Genomic DNA, 19,702 nt, shown 5'->3' on the forward strand with positions numbered 1-19,702 from the left:
GGTGCAGCTGTGCCAAAAAAAGTGTGTGGTCATATGAAAAAAGGCACGGTCAAGCTATAAAAAGATGCGCATGTCCAAAAAGTCATGCAGCACCCGTGTTTTGCGAATTTTCTGCCATTTCGTGAATCTGTCCCATTTCACTTCGCTGAAAAATTCAGGAAACTGCGAAAAATTTGCAAATCAGCAAATAATTTGCAAATTGCAGGTACTGCGTGACTTTTTTGACACATGCAACTTTTTAATGTCACTGCACCTTTCACACAACCACGCCCTTTTTTGACATAATCGCGCCTTTTTTTACGCACCTGCGCCTTTCTGATGCGGCCGCACCTTTTTTTGACGTGACCGCAATTTTTTTGCATGAAATTTGTCTAAAGTTTCCCAGAACAATTTGCTGATGCTGAAATGCTGAATTTTGCTGCGAATCCATGTTTGCTGAAAAAATTTGCTCATCACTAGTTATCATCCAGTACAAAGCACTGTTTAATTATGAGCGAAGGAGTAATTATTACTCACACAGGGCTCTATAGGAGGAGGCACTGATATATTTGTGGCTTTCTGTATCACATACCTGTGCAGTGAGCCAAATGGCCCCCAAGGCTGCATCCCAGTACTTGTGTGACCCCATTGGAGCACTATATGGGGCAACTGCTTCACAGTCATAGACTTGTAGGGTAAGGAAGTGGGGAAATTACTAAGAATATAGTAAGGTGGGCTAAAGAACACCCCTAGGGCTTGTAAACTGTTTATGTTTATGTTTAAAGGAGAACTAAACCCTAAAAATGAATATGGCTAGGTATGCCATATTTTATATAATGAACGTATTGAACCAGGCTAAAGGTTCAACATCTGTATAGTAATAATCCAATCCACAGGGGGTGATCATAGTGGACATATTGGGCATTCTGTTAGAGGTGTCAGTGGCACTGCACATGCTCAGTGGGCTCTGGGCAGCTGTTGAGAAGTTGAGCTTAGGGGTCGTCGGAAATTACCAAGTAGAGAAAATGATGTTTGTTTGTCAAATAAGCTGATCCTAAGGGGCTGATGATTACATTTTGATGCTAATTGCACTGGATTCAGAGCTGCCATACAGTAATTACCTGTGTTAATTACTAATCAGCTTTATATTGTGACATTTATATTGTATATATACAGGTATACAGTATATACTGTAGTGAATGGGTCCCTAAGCTCAGGTGCCAGTAGCACAGAGTAAGTGCAAAGAGATTCCCATAGCAGAATCAAAACGCAGTAGCACTCAAAAAAAGAAAAGTTGTATAAACAATGGAATCCTAAGTTACCATCAGGACCTTAAATCCACCCAGTCCCCTGCTAGCCCCCCAACTAGCCCCCATACTGACACTTCATTCCATTCAATATCTGACCTTCTCCCACGCCACCCTTTCCAGCCCCCCCTAGCCTAACCACATCCAGACCTGTGACAATGATAACTGTATTTCACTGCCATATACTGTTCCTTATCTAATGCCCCATCACACGGCACAGGAGGGAGGGTAACCCTCGGGTATCCCACACAAACAGCTGCCAGTTACAACTGCCCCCCTCTATTAGAAGGCTCCCATACCTCTCCCAATGTAGTGCCCCTGCCAGGCTACAAATATTCTAACTTCTCATTGTGTCCAGAGACCTGGAGCTTAGCCTGGGGGATTTCTTTTTGTCCCACCCCTATTCTTCACAGACAATGCCCCTGCTCTGCCCCAACCAGGGGTATAGACATAGTAACTATAAATATGGCTGCCCCTATTTGCACCGAACCTCATGACCCTTCAGCTACACGGGCTCATTTCCCAGGGCCAATATCTTGCACTGTTAGAGCACCTCAAGCAATGGCTGTACCTAATCTACAGGGCCCCTTGGGTACCTTTGGCTCCACTGAGGCCCTGTATCTCAGGCTTTAGACACATGTCTTTTCAACTTCTTTGAGATGGAGTCTGTATTCACTCACAAGGGGTACAAACTAGTGAGCTACCATGCTCAGTATAATATGTAAAGGGGATTCAAATGAATTTATAGTTATCTTTGTTTTTGCCTCATTAGATATTTCATGTAACGGGGAATGTGGCCCCAGGATAAATGTGCCCGGCGCAGAAGGGGGAGGAGCCACGCTACCAGTGAGGGTACAGGAGCAGATAAAAGACATCTCTTGGGTTATAAGTGACGGTGGGAGAGTAAATCATTTTGCTACAACAAAACCCAATGAGCCCATTGATATCCGTGATAATAAGTTTGATGGGAGATTGCGCAGTGAGACAAACGGATCCTTAACCCTCACGGATCTAACCAATCAGGATCAGAGAATCTACACAGCTAACATTCGCTCACAATCCAATCAGCGGTGTGACCAACTGTATCATCTCCAAGTCTTTAGTAAGTACATATTTTTACATTTTCGTAGTGTATATAGGGCAGCATGGGGGTACAGGGCGAGTCCTAGCACTGGGGTCCTAGTTTGATTCCTTTAGATTGTAAGCTCTTACAAAATGGTCTCTAGACCTATTTTTACTCTGTAACCCTTGTTTGTTAAATTATTATAAGACCCCTGCTTAAAATGAGTCACTTGGGGGTGCCAAAATGTTAGGCACCCCAAAGTGACTTAAATCGCTTACCTTTTACCCCGGGCTGTTGCCCCTGTTCTGAGAGAACAGCCCCAGCCCGGGGTAGCTGCCTCCTTCCTGCTTCGCGTGCGCGCGCATGCGCAGTAGAGGGAATAGTGGAACTTAAACTATAAAGTCGGCTTTTCACTCTACTGCGCATGCGATTGTCCCAGGAATTTGCCGGCAGAACGAAGCCGGAAGGAGGAAGCGCTACAGGTACCCCGGGCTGGGGCTGTTTTCTCCATACAGGGGCACCAGCCTGGGGTACGAGGTAAGCGATTAAAGTCACTTGGGGGTGCCTAACATTTTGGCACCCCCCAGTGACTTAGCCTTTCCTTCTCCTTTAAAGGAAACCAATGTAGGTCTCTATAAAAATATATCACATTAAACAGCTCATGTGTAAAACCCTGCTTCATCTAAATAAACCATTTTCATATATATATATATATATATATATATATATATATATATATATATATATATATATATATAAATATACTTTTTAGTAGTATGTGCCATTGGGTAATCCTAAATAGAACTGCCATTTTAAGTACTAAGGGCCGCCCCCTGGGATCATAGGAGTCACAGTGCACACAAACAAGCCCAGGCACACATACATGCTAGGCCCCATCAGCCAATGAATGGGCAGAGTTCTGCCTTTTACTCCCACACTACTTCCTGTTACAGTTAGAGCTGCATCACTTCCTGTCAGCTGATCTCTGAGGGAGCACACAGCCCATCACTAAATGGCGGCTCAAGGGAAAGGATGTAAAAGGGCAATATTTACAGATATATATATTCCAATTTGGTGAGATAAAATCTGACCCGTAAAATCACGTCATACAACACCACGCAACACAACAAGATTTTGCAGGATGATCCCCACAGCTGTAATGTAAGTCGGATCAGATAAAGTTTGATATGTCTACATCTGCCAGTCAATGTATTTTAAAGAGAGAAGTCTTTCAGACACCATCAGATTTTATCTTGTTTAATGCAGGCACAGCGCTTCCCTCCAAAAGGTGTGTCTGTTGGATGCAGAGGCGTGACATCGGGTGGGTTTATAAGGAGAGGTGTGGCAGCGGGCGGGTCTATAAAGAGAGGTGTGGCAGCGGGCGGGTCTATAAAGAGAGGTGTGGCAGCGGGCGGGTCTATAAAGAGAGGTGTGGCAGCGGGCGGGTCTATAAAGAGAGGTGTGACAGCGGGCGGGTCTATAAAGAGAGGTGTGGCAGCGGGCGGGTCTATAAAGAGAGGTGTGGCAGAGGGCGGGTCTATAAATAGAGGTGTGGCAGCGGGCGGGTCTATAAAGAGAGGTGTGGCAGCGGGCGGGTCTATAAAGAGAGGTGTGGCAGCGGGCGGGTCTATAAAGAGAGGTGTGGCAGCAGGCGGGTCTATAAAGAGAGGTGTGGCAGCAGGCAAGTAAGTAAGTAGAGTTTTATTGTCATCCCAACAATATACTTACAAGTACACAGTGGGAAGAAATGTCGTCCTCCTGAATCAAAAAGGTGAAATACATAACTATAATTACTATAATAATAATAGAAAAAAAATAAATAAATTCCAGCACAGAACTGTACAACACAAAATCAGTGCAGTGGTAAAATGACTAAATAAATAAACAGTGCAGTTCAAGAATAGCACAATATTACAATTATTGGAGAGGGGTAAGCAGCATTGTAAACATTGTGGGGGGGGGTTTTCCTTTCAATTATGCAATACAATAAATGTGCAAGTTTGTGCAAAAATGTGATAATATTCAAATAATTATGAGTGTAAACATACACACTTATAACTATATTAAATAAAAGAAAACTGTTATATACAATATTATATAGTGTTATATAGTCCAGAAAAGGTGTGAAGTAAAGAATCTAGTGTGGAGGAGGGCAGCATGGTGTACAGGAGCCGGACTTCTTGGGGAAAGAAACTATTGCACAATCTCGCAGACTTGTTCCTGATGCTACGGAGCCATCTTCCAGATGGAAGAGGAGTAAACAAGTGGTGGGAAGGATGGTAGGGGTCAACCATGATGCTAATGGCTTTGCGAAGGCAGCGTGAGGTGTGAATATCCTGCAAACTGGGTAGAGAGTTGCCGATGATGCGCTCAGCAATCCGTACAATCCTCTGAAGGGTTCTGCGGTCTGAGGCGTGGCAGTTTCCATACCACACTGTAATACAGCTGGTCAGGACGCTCTCTATGGTGCCTCTGTAGAAGGTGTTAAGGAGGATTTAGGGCGATGCACCTTCTTCAGTCGCGCAGGAAGTGCAGATGCTGCTGGGCTCTTTTTGTCAGTGAGTTGATGTTTATGGTCCAGGACAAGTCCTCTGTGATATGAACACCGAGGAACTTAGTGCTCTTTACTCTCTCTACTGTGACGCCATCAATGCTGAGTGGGAGATGGAGAGCCTTGGTCTTCCTAAAGTCAACAACTAAAGCAGAAGGAAAGGCTAATAAAGAGTTAATCCCAAGCTGCAGGCATACCTTCAGTTCTCTCAATAGTGGCCTTAAGTCTCCCCATATTTCTCCCGTTCAGATGATCAGAAGCCAAACAGGAAGAAAAATGCTGAGCTGTGTAAAGAAAGTTCCCATAATGCCTCACTCCTGTACCGACACCCAGATCAAGTGTACATGCTCAGTTAGACTATGAGGAAGCTTCCTGCTGATTGGCTCAGATCCACTTTCCTAAGGGGGGGGAGTGAGTTCTTGAGGGAAGTTGGAGCAGGAAAGAGCAGAGAACAGAAAGCTGCGTGTCTCTGGCACAGGAATTACCGACACAACTAATCTTTTTTCAGAGAACTCAGTGCAGCGTTTCTATGAGTGCTTTTGGCTGTATTTACATAGACCTTTCTGATAAAGCTTACTGAGTTTTTACCTTTCTTTCTCCTTTAACTCTTATTGTCTTTGCACCAAAGTGCCAGCTGTTGCACCTCTTCTCTGTATGCTGTATCATCACTGACCCTTATGAGTCCCACCACTGTAGTGTCATCAGTGAACTTGATAATGTGGTTTGTATCAGAGTTAGAAGTGCAGTCATGAGTCAGCAGCGTGAAGAGTAACGGACTCAGCACACAACCCTGGGGGGCGCCTGTGCTTACTGTGATAGTGTTGGATCTAGAGGGCGCTGAAATACCTAAGGAAAGCGCAGAGGGACTGGGGAGCCAATCTAGGGCTTAATTCCCTCCGGTACACAAGGAGTTAACCAGCTTAGCTTTTGGGCGGGAAGAAAAGTATCCGTACTCACCCCCTCCCCTTCTGCCTGCCAGCTCTCTCAGCAGCGTCTCACCCTGCATACACGGAGCAGCATCTCCTTCCCCCCCCTCCCTGTTTAAGAGCAATTAACTAGTAATTATAGGCCTGTAAATTCATTCAATTTGCATGTTTTATATTTTCTTTGCAGGCTCTCTTTATGCAAAAAAAAAAAAAAAACTTATTATATATACTTTACATATCCGGTTTGTCACAGCATATGGCAGGGGACAGTCCTTGGCCATTTAATCTCTGGTGATGTTTGATGGTTTTCACATGCCCACTGCGTTTGCAGTGGCCAGCATTTGTTATAAACAGTTATAAAAAATGTTGTTGCGATGTTTGGTAAAGTTTGTAATACATGGCAAGGACTATTTCTGATGTTGGATTTCTTTAAAAAAGCTGCGGCCGAACTCCACCCACAAAAATATAGTGTCATTGTGTTTTCTTGCATCAGGTGGTTACATTGGGGGACAAGTTTGGTAAGGAGGGAATAAGTCTCCACAGTCTTATATTCCCAATCTGTACTGTCTGGGGTCTTCCAGTAAGGAAGTCCAGAATCCAGTTGCAGATGGAGGTATTAAGTCCGAGCAGATCCAGCTTGCTAATCAGCTGCTGGGGGATGATAGTGTTGAATGCTGAGCTCAAGTCAATGAACAGCATTCTTACATGTGTCTATAAAGAGAGGCGTGGCAGCGGGCGGGTCTATAAAGAGAGGCGTGGCAGCGGGTGGGTCTATAAAGAGAGGCATGGCAGTGGGCGGGTCTATAAAGAGAGGCATGGCAGCGGGCGGGTCTATAAAGAGAGGCATGGCAGTGGGCGGGTCTTTAAAGAGAGGCGTGGCAGCGGACGGGTCTATAAAGAGAGGCGTGGCAGCGGGTGGGTCTATAAAGAGAGGCATGGCAGTGGGCGGGTCTATAAAGAGAGGCGTGGCAGTGGGCGGGTCTATAAAGAGAGGCATGGCAGTGGGCGGGTCTTTAAAGAGAGGCGTGGCAGCGGACGGGTCTATAAAGAGAGGCATGGCAGCGGGCGGGTCTATAAAGAGAGGCATGGCAGTGGGCGGGTCTATAAAAAGAGGCATGGCAGCGGGCGGGTCTATAAAGAGAGGCGTGGCAGCGGGCGGGTCTATAAAGAGAGGCGTGGCAGCGGGCGGGTCTATAAAGAGAGGCGTGGCAGCGGGTGGGTCTATAAAGAGAGGTGTGGCAGCGGGCGGGTCTATAAAGAGAGGCGTGGCAGCGGGCGGTCTATAAAGAGAGGCGTGGCAGCGGGCGGGTCTATAAAGAGAGGCGTGGCAGCGGGCGGGTCGATAAAGAGAGGCGTGGCAGCGGGCGGGTCTATAAAGAGAGGCGTGGCAGCGGGCGGGTCTATAAAGAGAGGCGTGGCAGCGGGCGGGTCTATAAAGAGAGGCGTGGCAGAGGGCAGGTCTATAAAGAGAGGCGTGGCAGAGGGCAGGTCTATAAAGAGAGGCGTGGCAGAGGGCAGGTCTATAAAGAGAGGCGTGGCAGAGGGCAGGTTAGGGCCGGGTGCAGTGTAAATGAAAAAGCAGTTTAGCTTATGTATATCTGTTCTCTGGTTTTGACCCTTAAAACAATGTCACAGGAATCAGTTCTCATTAAGGTAGCATTTATATTACCAGTAAAAATGTGTAATGAATAGTGATGTGCAAAACTGCCATGTTTCACAAAAATTCACCAAGTCATGAAAAAATTTGAGAAACTGTGGGAAAAAAAAATTAGCAAAACCACAAAATTTCACAAAAAAGAATTGTGAGGGCTAAATGATATTGTGGCTAAGGTGTTTTTAGCTCAGCAATAACAATTGCCAGTTGTTTCCAAAGATGGCACCCAGGCAACTCCTTATATCAGTGATCCCCAACCAGTGGCACGGGGGCAACATGTTACTCCCCAATCCCTTGGGTGTTGCTCCCAGTGGTCTCAAAGTAGGTGCTCATTTTTGAATTTCTGGCTTGAAGGCAACTGTTGCTTGCATAAAACCCAATTTAAAGCCAAACAGAGCCTTCTATAGGCTGACAGTCCACACAGGGGCTACCTAATAGCCAATTATAGCCCTTATTGGCACCCCCAGGAACATTTTCCATGCTTGTGTTGCTCCCAAAACATGTTTCCCATTTGAATGTGGCTCACGGGTATAAAAGGTTGGGGATCCCTGCCTTATATAGACAACGGGAGAGTTCCAATTCCATTGGTTCATGTAGAAAGCAAGGGGAACATAATAATGACATCGGCATACCTGGCTCATCCCTAGACAAGATGGTTGGACTGGGCCACTGGGAAAATCCTGGTCGGCAGTGCTGCTTCCCCCCAGCCATCCCCTGGCTAGTCCCACAGTGCTGCTTCCCCCCGGCCATCCCCCGGCTAGTCCCACAGTGCTGCTTCCCCCCAGCCATCCCCCGGCTAGTCCCACAGTGCTGCTTCCCCCCAGCCATCCCCCGGCTAGTCCCACAGTGCTGCTTCCCCCCAGCCATCCCCCGGCTAGTCCCACAGTGCTGCTTCCCCCCAGCCATCCCCCGGCTAGTCCCGCAGTGCTGCTTCCCCCCAGCCATCCCCCGGCTAGTCCCACAGTGCTGCTTCCCCCCGGCAATCCCCCGGCTAGTCCCACAGTGCTGCTTCCCCACAGCCATCCCCCGGCTAGTCCCGCAGTGCTGCTTCCCCCCAGCCATCCCCCGGCTAGTCCCGCAGTGCTGCTTCCCCCCGGCCATCCCCCGGCTAGTCCCACAGTGCTGCTTCCCCCCAGCCATCCCCCGGCTAGTCCTGCAGTGCTGCTTCCCCCCAGCCATCCCCTGGCCAGTCCCACAGTGCTGCTTCCCCCCAGCCATCTCCCGGCAAGTCCCGCAGTGCTGCTTCCCCCCAGCCATCCCCCGGCTAGTCCCACAGTGCTGCTTCCCCCCAGCCATCCCCCGGCTAGTCCCGCAGTGCTGCTTCCCCCCAGCCATCCCCCGGCTAGTCCCACAGTGCTGCTTCCCCCCAGCCATCCCCCGGCTAGTCCCGCAGTGCTGCTTCCCCCCAGCCATCCCCGGGCTAGTCCCGCAGTGCTGCTTCCCCCCAGCCATCCCCCGGCTAGTCCCGCAGTGCTGCTTCCCCCCAGCCATCTCCCGGCAAGTCCCGCAGTGCTGCTTCCCCCCAGCCATCCCCCGGCTAGTCCCGCAGTGCTGCTTCCCCCCAGCCATCCCCCGGCTAGTCCCCCAGTGCTGCTTCCCCCCAGCCATCCCCCGGCTAGTCCCCCAGTGCTGCTTCCCCCCCGCCATCCCCCGGCTAGTCCCGCAGTGCTGCTTCCCCCCGGCCATCCCCCGGCTAGTCCCGCAGTGCTGCTTCCCCCCGGCCATCCCCCGGCTAGTCCCGCAGTGCTGCTTCCCCCCAGCCATCCCCCGGCTAGTCCCACAGTGCTGCTTCCCCCCAGCCATCCCCCGGCTAGTCCCACAGTGCTGCTTCCCCCCAGCCATCCCCCGGCTAGTCCCACAGTGCTGCTTCCCCCCAGCCATCCCCCGGCTAGTCCCACAGTGCTGCCTCCCCCCAGCCATCCCCCGGCTAGTCCCACAGTGCTGCTTCCCCCCAGCCATCCCCCGGCTAGTCCCACAGTGCTGCTTCCCCCCGGCCATCCCCCGGCTAGTCCCGCAGTGCTGCTTCCCCCCAGCCATCCCCCGGCTAGTCCCACAGTGCTGCTTCCCCCCGGCCATCCCCCGGCTAGTCCCACAGTGCTGCTTCCCCCCGGCCATCCCCCGGCTAGTCCCACAGTGCTGCTTCCCCCCGGCCATCCCCCGGCTAGTCCCACAGTGCTGCTTCCCCCCAGCCATCCCCCGGCTAGTCCCACAGTGCTGCTTCCCCCCAGCCATCCCCCGGCTAGTCCCACAGTGCTGCTTCCCCCCAGCCATCCCCCGGCTAGTCCCCCAGTGCTGCTGGAGAGGGCTGCTATAAGTAAGTAACCAATGGACAGTGCAACTAAATTGGTGCAAATTGCCTTTTCTCTTGCCCTTCTACATAAGAGTAGGTATAGCTGGCAAATTGGTATGGATATATATATAAGTGCAAGCACTTTGTGAATAGTGTCATTATTTGCCTCTAGATATAAAAAATGAGCCCCAATATGTCAGAACCTGAAGTCAGCCTGTGGCTTCTCTGTTGTTTCTTAAATCTAATGTGAGGCAGAGGGAGATAAAAAGACATTGCAGATAAAGTTGCTTATCTGTCTGCTACAGAGGCTCCTGTATTATCTGTACGGCTGCAGCGTATGGGGGGGGGAGTGAAGTGAGATGTTGTTCATAACATTTTCATTTTTGCTCTCTCCCAATGGCCCATCTCCTATAGGCCCATCATCAGAGCCATGTCCCAAACCAACTGTATCCAACTGGCAGTTTCATACATAATCGAGAGATTAGTCACCGGCCACAAATCTCCCTGTTCGTGGGCGCCTAATCTCTCCGAAATGCCATCCCATCGGTGAAAATGTAAATCGCCGGTGGGATGGCATACGTAGTGGCACGATTTCAATGAAATCGCGGAAGTTTCCTCTCAAGGCAACTTCCGCGATTTTACTTAAATCACGCCACTGCGTATGCCATCCCACCGGCGATTTACATTTTCACCGATGGGATGGCATTTGTCGCCCGCGACAAATCTCCCTGTTCGCGGGTGACTAATCTCCCTGTGTGCCAGAGCCCTAAAGCATATTAATCCATTCTTTCCTTGCATAGGAAACAGTGATTACGGTAATGCAGGCTTACTGGAAGGAACTGACACCCCTTGCAAAATATTTTGCTAAATAGTTTCGACATATTGTCTAAAAAATGTTAGTCATTGGCTGGGTGATGAGTGGGTGAAGAACTAACAATTTAATTGATTCAGTGGTTATTGGATACAGGGCCGGATTTCTCTTCTGGGCGCCCCGAGGTCGCCCCTATTGGTCCCCCCCGTTCGCATCCGAGAACGTGCGCCCCCCCCAGTGCGCATGCGCGAACGCGCGACAACCCCCCCCAGCCGCGAGTGCGCATGCGCTCCTTTAAACTCCCATATGGAGCAGTGGGGAGAGGTCCCGACTGCTCCGTATGGGAGCCAAACTTGAAAATTTTCTTGCGGCGGGGTGGCATGCTGCCCCTAAGCTTCTGCCGCCCTAGGCCCGGGCCTCTGTGGCCTCTCCACAAATCCGGGCCTGATTGGATATCTCAGCTGATCAATAGGGAGCAATACCTGGGGGGGGGGGAGAAGAGAATGGCACAAAGGGTGGCACAAAAATGGTATTGCAAATTGGTCTCTGTGAATGGTTTTAAAGGGTTTATAGCAGGGCCCATGTTCAAATGATATTTATATTGTAAAAATGTTAATTAATTTTACCTTAAATCTTTCATAATAAAGAAAAAAATCACAATTATTCCCACATTCTCTTTGCATGTAGAAAAACTCTCATCAGAAGATATCCTGATTCATCAAAACATCACCCAGAATGACACCCACAATGGGCCCTGTACCTTTACTGGCACCTTGACCTGTACAGTGAATGCATCAGATGTGACTCTCACCTGGAATAACACAAACAGCCCCGGCACAGAAGTGACCAATCACACGCTCCGTGTCTATAATGCTCAGTCACTTGCTATATACAGTTGTGCTGCCCGGAACCCAATCAGCGAGGCTTCCAGAACTGCACATAATAAAGAAACTTGTGATAAAGGTGGGTTTTATATAGGGGACTCCTACAATTTTTATGGTAACACTGGGAAGGGGGGAGAGGTGGGAATGTTGTGTGAACAAGATTTGCCCAGTCCAAGTGATCCATAGTAACCAAGCAGCAGTTACTGTACTAAAAGTGTTGTGAAAGGTAGACCTGATTGGTTGCTAAGGGTTACTAGACCACTTATTTGACAGCCTTATGTACTCTACACCTTAATTGGGCTGGCAGTAATTCCAGGGTTCCCTTTGCACGTTGTGCCTATGGGTGCTCCTACATGTACTTAAATGTGCAATTTTTGGGCTGAAATTTGAAAAGCATTTCAATGAAAATAAAAGACAAACTGCCAAGCCCAATAAGTGAGTAAATCTCCCCTCTGCATGGAAATTAAAATGCATGTGCATATAGGGTTGCTACCTGTTTGGTTTTGATCCGGACAGCCCAGTTTTCAGAAGGGATGTCTAGTTCAAAACCATGCAGGACTCTCTGAGACCAACACGGCGAACAGCCAATTGCTGATTACCACATCATAGCCCCCCCCGTGACATCACTTGCCTGCCCCCTCTCTGCCCTATGACATCACTGCCCACAGCGAGGTGCTGAGAGAACCATGACACAGGGCACAAGAGTTTTTAAAATGGAAACCAAGGGGCTTGCTTTTGGGTCCCATAGTGCTCTTGGGCTTGTCTCTAGGGTTACAGGAAATGTTCCTCATAGAATCTGGTTCATCAATCCAAATACAGGTATGGGATCCGGAAACCTCTTATTCAGAAAGTTCCAAATTATGGAAAGGCCATCTCCCATAGACTCCATTTTAATCAAACAATTCAGTTTTAAAAATGATTTCCATTTTCTCTGTAATAGTAAAAATAATACCTTGTACCTGATCCCAACTAAGATATAATTAAAGGGATACAGCCATGATGTTTATGGGGCACTTTTTATTTCTAAATGACACTGTTACACAGCAAATAATTCCCTCTGCCATTTAACCTTTTATTCTTGTACCAACAAATGTATTTGTAGCTGTAATATTGGTGTGTAGGCGCCATCTCAGTGCCTTGTGCCTGAGTCTGAGCTTTCAGCCAGCGCTACACATTAGAACTGCTTTCAGCTAACCTATTGTTTCTCCTACTCCCATGTAACTGGAGGAGTCCCAAGCCGGACTTGGGTTTCTTACTATTGAGTGCTATTCTGATATCTACTGGGAGCTGCTATCTTGCTCCCTTCCCATTGTTCTGCTGATCGGCTGCTGGGGATGAGGGGGGGATATCACTCCAACTTGCAGCGCAGCAGTAAAGTGTGCCTGAGTCTGAGCTTTCAGCCAGCGCTACACATTAGAACTGCTTTCAGCTAACCTATTGTTTCTCCTACTCCCATGTAACTGGAGGAGTCCCAAGCCGGACTTGGATTTCTTACTATTGAGTGCTATTCTGATACCTACTGGGAGCTGCTATCTTGCTCCCTTCCCATTGTTCTGCTGATCGGCTGCTGGGGGGGAGGGGGGGGATATCACGCCAACTTGCAGCGCAGCAGTAAAGTGTGCCTGAGTCTGAGCTTTCAGCCAGCGCTACACATTAGAACTGCTTTCAGCTAACCTATTGTTTCTCCTACTCCCATGTAACTGGAGGAGTCCCAAGCCGGACTTGGATTTCTTACTATTGAGTGCTATTCTGATACCTACTGGGAGCTGCTATCTTGCTCCCTTCCCATTGTTCTGCTGATCGGCTGCTGGGGGGAGGGGGGGGATATCACGCCAACTTGCAGCGCAGCAGTAAAGTGTGCCTGAGTCTGAGCTTTCAGCCAGCGCTACACATTAGAACTGCTTTCAGCTAACCTATTGTTTCTCCTACTCCCATGTAACTGGAGGAGTCCCAAGCCGGACTTGGATTTCTTACTATTGAGTGCTATTCTGATACCTACTGGGAGCTGCTATCTTGCTCCCTTCCCATTGTTCTGCTGATCGGCTGCTGGGAGTGAGGGGGGGATATCACTCCAACTTGCAGCGCAGCAGTAAAGTGAGACTGAAGTTTATCAGAGCACAGGTCACATGGCTGTGGCACCCTGGGAAAGGAAGAATATGGCTAGCCCCATGGGAAAAACAGATTACAATGCAGGATTCTGCTGGAGATGCTCTATTAACTGATGGGTTTTGTATTTCCCATGACAGTATTGCTTTAACCTTTATTGGAGGCAAAACAATCTTATTGAGTTTATTTAATGTTTAAATGATTTTATAGTACACTTAAGGTACAAGTATCCCTTACCCGGAAAACCCCCAGGTCCCGAGCATTCTGGATAACAGGTCCCATACCTGTACCAAAAGATTTTGCAAACACCACTATGTGGGGAACACATTTACATTTCTATATGTTTGTGTAGAAAGATAGAACTATACTGTATATCATGAATTATTTAGTGAATTATTTAGGGTGTGTACTTTCCCAATATGCATCCAGCACATGGGCTCACCCTAAAGGCAAACTAACCACATCTTCTTACATGGTATTTTTTTTGTTACTGATCTTTTATTTAGGTCACACAGCTTTGAAGTTAGCAGGAAATTCTGCACCCTCAGGGTGGATCGTTCTGGGTTTAATACCAGTGGGGATCGTTGTGGCTGCAGGTTATTGCTGGTTTAAAAGGAAGAAGGGTGAGTGCATTCCCTAATGGTATTATATTACTGTGAGGCTGTTGTACCCTTTATTCAACTCTGCTTGAGTCCCTCTATGATAGGGCTTGGTTATGTAATAACACAGTTTATACATATGATATTCTCATGTAGGCTTGCTAGCATTAAAGGGTCACAACACCTTTCTTTATTTTCCCCTTCGTGTTTGTACAGGTATGGGACCCATTATCCAGAATGGATAAGGGATCTTTCCGTAATTTTAGATCTCATATCTTAAGTCTACTAAAAAAAATATTTAAACAGTAATTAAACCCAAAAGGATTGTTTTGGCTCCAATAAGGGGTCTTAGTTGGGATCAAGTACAGGTACTGTTTTATTATTACAGAGAAAAGGGAATCATTTAACCATGAAATAAACCCAATAGGGCTGTTCTGCCCCCAATAAGGGGTAATTATATCTTAGTTGGGATCAAGTACAGGTACTGTTTTATTATTACAGAGAAAAGGGAATCATTTAACCATTAAATAAACCCAATAGGGCTGTTCTGCCCCAATAAGGGGTAATTATATCTTAGTTGGGATCAAGTACAGGTACTGTTTTATTATTACAGAGAAAAGGGAATCATTTAACCATTAAATAAACCCAATAGGGCTGTTCTGCCCCAATAAGGGGTAATTATATCTTAGTTGGGATCAAGTACAGGTACTGTTTTATTATTACAGAGAAAAGGGAATCATTTAACCATTAAATAAACCCAATAGGGCTGTTCTGCCCCAATAAGGGGTAATTATATCTTAGTTGGGATCAAGTACAGGTACTGTTTTATTATTACAGAGAAAAGGGAATCATTTAACCATGAAATAAACCCAATAGGGCTGTTCTGCCCCAATAAGGGGTAATTATATCTTAGTTGGGATCAAGTACAGGTACTGTTTTATTATTACTGAGAAAAGGGAATCATTTAACCATTAAATAAACCCAATAGGGCTGTTCTGCCCCAATAAGGGGTAATTATATCTTAGTTGGGATCAAGTACAGGTACTGTTTTATTATTACAGAGAAAAGGGAATCATTTAACCATTAAATAAACCCAATAGGGCTGTTCTGCCCCCAATAAGGGGTAATTATATCTTAGTTGGGATCAAGTACAGGTACTGTTTTATTATTACTGAGAAAAGGGAATCATTTAACCATTAAATAAACCCAATAGGGCTGTTCTGCCCCAATAAGGGGTAATTATATCTTAGTTGGGATCAAGTACAGGTACTGTTTTATTATTACAGAGAAAAGGGAATCATTTAACCATTAAATAAACCCAATAGGACTGTTCCTCCCCCAATAAGGGGTAATTATATCTTAGTTGGGATCAAGTACAGGTACTGTTTTATTATTACAGAGAAAAGGGAATCATTTAACCATTAAATAAACCCAATAGGGCTGTTTTGCCCCAATAAGGGGTAATTATATCTTAGTTGGGATCAAGTACAGATACTGTTTTATTATTACAGAGAAAAAGGAAATAATTTTTAAAATTAGAATTATTTGCTTATAATGGAGTCTATGGGAGATGGCCTTTCCATAATTTGGAGCTTTCTGGATAAAGGGTTTCCGGATAAGGGATCCCATACCTGTACTACTATTTGTAGTTAGTTTAGTAAGGTGGTTGAGTATCAGTACAAAGTCTTGCCTAACCTTCCATTATACTTAAGCTGGCTGACATCAGGCTTTCCATAGCCTTCCTGTAGTGTTATAATCTATAGTCTCAGTATAGAGTATTATCCTACCATTTTACAGCAATGGGTGCTTCTTATTAATTAAATATAGCCTAAACTTTCATTTTCATTTTATTTTAGATCAGCATAATCTGGAAATTAAAGAGAATACTGTCTATGGTCAGGTAAATAACTCGTTATTTTTACATGGAGATGTGGAGCAAAAGCAGTCTGTATGTATTGAGCTATGGGTATATGGCTTACAGGAGGTGGGATTTAGAAGCAGGGGGTGCCGTATATCAGTTCCACGTGTTGACGTTCATTAGGCAAAGCCATGGCACCAGGCTTGGGTAAGAGGTAACATTCTATCACTGTGCATACTAAAGAAAGCTCAGCAAACATGGTGTTAATTATATTTCTGTGTTTATGACAAGTAAACTGTATGGCATACAGACGGGTTCTCACTCATACAGTGTTGGGAGCAGAGTAAGGTAGTTATGATGTTACAACACAAGTGGGGGTCATGTATAAACAGTGGGCAAATTTGAACCTGGGCAGTAACTCATGGCAACCAATCATATAATTGCTTTCAGTGTTCAACTTGCAGCTGGCTGGAAAAATCTAACCACTGATTGGTTGTTTTATGTTATTGCCCAGCTGCATATTTGCCCATTGTTTATAAAAAAGCCCCACTGAGTTATTGCTACTGACATACAAGTGACTGAATAACCCACAGGGTCGGACTGGGCCACCAGGGAATGGGAAAAAACCTTGTGGGCCTCGCTGGCCCGACACGATCCCTGCTGGGCACTCCCCCAAACCGCTAATCTCCCCACCCGGCGCTCAGAAGGTAAGTTAAAATTATGCACGCTCAGGGGAGAGGGTGGGACGGGTGGTGGGGGCCCCTGTGAGGCATGTGAAGCCTCGGTGGGCCCTGTATCTCCCAGTCTGACCCTGATTACCCAGCATCACCCTATCTGATAAGCTCCATTCAAGAACTACTTGACAACATCTTGCACTAGGGGTGGGAAGGGTGGACGAGCCTCCACAAAGCATTCTGGGTGATTTGGTAGACCACAAAGTAGTATGAGGCGGTCTCTATGTGGTCCATGTTCAGAACTGACTCAGTATGTGGCTACTACGTAACTGTGGCCACAGCAGATCTCAGCCTTTTGCCTGCTCCCAGCCTTATGTATACTAACTGTGACCCCCATGTACAGACTATTAGTGATGAGCGAATCTGTTCCGTTTCGCTTCGCCGAAAAATTCGCGAATCTTTCAAAAGATCTGCGAAACAGCGAAAAATGCGCGAAACGGTGAAAATGTTGTGCGACAAAAAAAATTGTCGCGCGCGGCTATTGTTTCGTCGCACGCGGCTATTATTTTGTAGCGCGGCTATTGTTTTGTCGCCCGCGGCTATTGTTTTGTCGCACAGCTATTGTTTCGTCGCACACGGCTATTGTTTTTCGTCGCCTGTGACTATTGCTTTGTCGCACGGCTATTGTTTCATCGCCCGCGGCTATTGTTTTGTCGCACGGCTATTGTTTTGTCGTACGCGGATATTGTTTCGTCGCCCGCGACTATTGTTTTGTCGCACGGCTATTGTTTCGTCGCACGCGGCTATTATTTTGTCGCGCGGCTATTGTTTCGTTGCCCACGGCTATTGTTTTGTCGCACGGCTATTGTTTCGTCGCCCACGGTTATTGTTTTGTTGCACGGCTATTGTTTCGTCGCACGCGGCTATTATTTTGTCGCCCGCGACTATTCTTTTTTGACGCCGGCGACAATTTTTGGACGTGCGGCGAATTTTTCCGCGGTGAAATTTTTCATCCGTTTCGTGGAACAATCCGCCAATGGCGATACGCAGAAATTCGCCACGAATCCATGCCTGGTGAAACTTTTCGCCCATCACTACAGACTATCCAAAAGAGAGAACTTATTTCTACTGCCACGTGTCTTCATTTACCAAGGCAACATCTTATGTAGAGTTTACTGACCCTTTCCACCCCCAAGTAAATAGCATAATATTATGTATCTGACCAAGGCAAATTCCCACGGATATATAAAGCTGCCAAAGACCTCTAGGGTAGAAATAGAGAAGTGGGTATATGGGGTGTGAGAGAAAGTCGTTATTTCCATGTACTGTAAACAGGAAGACTATTAGGCAGCAGTTATAAATGTATGTAATGTAAAAATAAAATACTATTCTTTATGCTTCCAGGTCCAAAGACCCGAGAAAGGGACCGTATCTGATTATGGCACAGAAAAAGAACGAGATGAAGAGAGAGCACTAACTGTGTATACTGAGGTTCTACTGCCAAAGGCAGGAAAACTGAACATTATTCAGCAGCCATTTATTTATATTTTGAGGGGGGCACAATGAGGGTAGAGCAATAAAAGGTGCAAAGTGTGATATAGGTCTAATCATGTATAGCAAGCTGATTGGTTGCTATGGGTGACTTTTCTCTGTAATAATAAAACAGTACCTATACTTGATCCCAACTAAGATATAATTACCCCTTATTGGGGCAGAACAGCCCTATTGGGTTTATTTCATGGTTAAATGATTCCCTTTTCTCTGTAATAATAAAACAGTACCTGTACTTGATCCCAACTAAGATATAATTACCCCTTATTGGGGGCAGAACAGCCCTATTGGGTTTATTTCATGGTTAAATGATTCCCTTTTCTCTGTAATAATAAAACAGTACCTGTACTTGATCCTAACTAAGATATAATTACCCCTTATTGGGGCAGAACAGCCCTATTGGGTTTATTTCATGGTTAAATGATTCCCTTTTCTCTGTAATAATAAAACAGTACCTGTACTTGATCCCAACTAAGATATAATTACCCCTTATTGGGGGCAGAACAGCCCTATTGGGTTTATTTAATGGTTAAACGATTCCCTTTTCTCTGTAATAATAAAACAGTACCTGTACTTGATCCCAACTAAGATATAATTACCCCTTATTGGGGGTAGAACAGCCCTATTGGGTTTATTTAATGGTTAAATGATTCCCTTTTCTCTGTAATAATAAAACAGTACCTGTACTTGATCCCAACTAAGATATAATTACCCCTTATTGGGGCAGAACAGCCCTATTGGGTTTATTTAATGGTTAAATGATTCCCTTTTCTCTGTAATAATAAAACAGTACCTGTACTTGATCCCAACTAAGATATAATTACCCCTTATTGGGGGCAGAACAGCCCTATTGGGTTTATTTCATGGTTAAATGATTCCATTTTCTCTGTAATAATAAAACAGTACCTGTACTTGATCCCAACTAAGATATAATTACCTCTTACTGGGGGCAGAACAGTCCTATTGGGTTTAATTCATGTTTTATTGATTTCTTAGTAGACTTAAGATCCAAATTACGGAAAGACCCCTTATCCGGAATACCCTTGGTCCCGAGCATTCTGGATAAGGGGTCCTATACCTGTACTGTTTATTACATTCCCCCTATGGTGTGGCAAGGGGTTGCAAATTCCAAGTGTCAAGTGTGACACTTGGGGGCACATTTACTAAGAAAAACGCTTTTATCGTTTGTACGAAAATATCGCAATTACATTCTGAAAGTCACAATATTTTCATGCCGAAAAGTTCGTTAAGCCACAAAACCTTTCTGGCTTTGGAAGCCTTCCATAGGACTCAATGGTACTTGACAGATCAAACCTGGCGAAAAGATAGTCCCAAGGAAAGTGTAACCAAAGCGTTAACGAATTCCGAAAATGTTCATATTCTTTGCGCAAAGTACGATTTTTCCGTGGAAATTTAACGAAAACCACAAAAAACTTGTGGATTTTTACC

At 46.1% G+C, this 19,702-nt stretch overlaps 1 protein-coding gene across 2 annotated transcripts in view; it reads left to right on the forward strand.

The window, feature by feature from the left end:
- Window positions 1–19,702, forward strand: part of LOC100497768 (signaling lymphocytic activation molecule) — a 39,559-nt gene that overhangs the window by 13,940 nt on the left and 5,917 nt on the right. The window contains exons 2-7 of one of the 2 annotated variants that reach the window (XM_031891910.1): window positions 2,059–2,388; window positions 11,269–11,544; window positions 14,078–14,194; window positions 16,027–16,070; window positions 16,622–16,735; window positions 18,107–18,208. In XM_031891910.1, the coding sequence (XP_031747770.1) occupies window positions 2,059–2,388; window positions 11,269–11,544; window positions 14,078–14,194; window positions 16,027–16,070; window positions 16,622–16,735; window positions 18,107–18,208 (983 nt within the window). The remainder of the gene's footprint in view (window positions 1–2,058; window positions 2,389–11,268; window positions 11,545–14,077; window positions 14,195–16,026; window positions 16,071–16,621; window positions 16,736–18,106; window positions 18,209–19,702) is intronic. The other variant, XM_031891911.1, reaches the window with a different exon arrangement.

This window comes from Xenopus tropicalis, chromosome 8, assembly GCF_000004195.4.
Source record: "Xenopus tropicalis strain Nigerian chromosome 8, UCB_Xtro_10.0, whole genome shotgun sequence".
NCBI lineage: Eukaryota > Metazoa > Chordata > Amphibia > Anura > Pipidae > Xenopus > Xenopus tropicalis.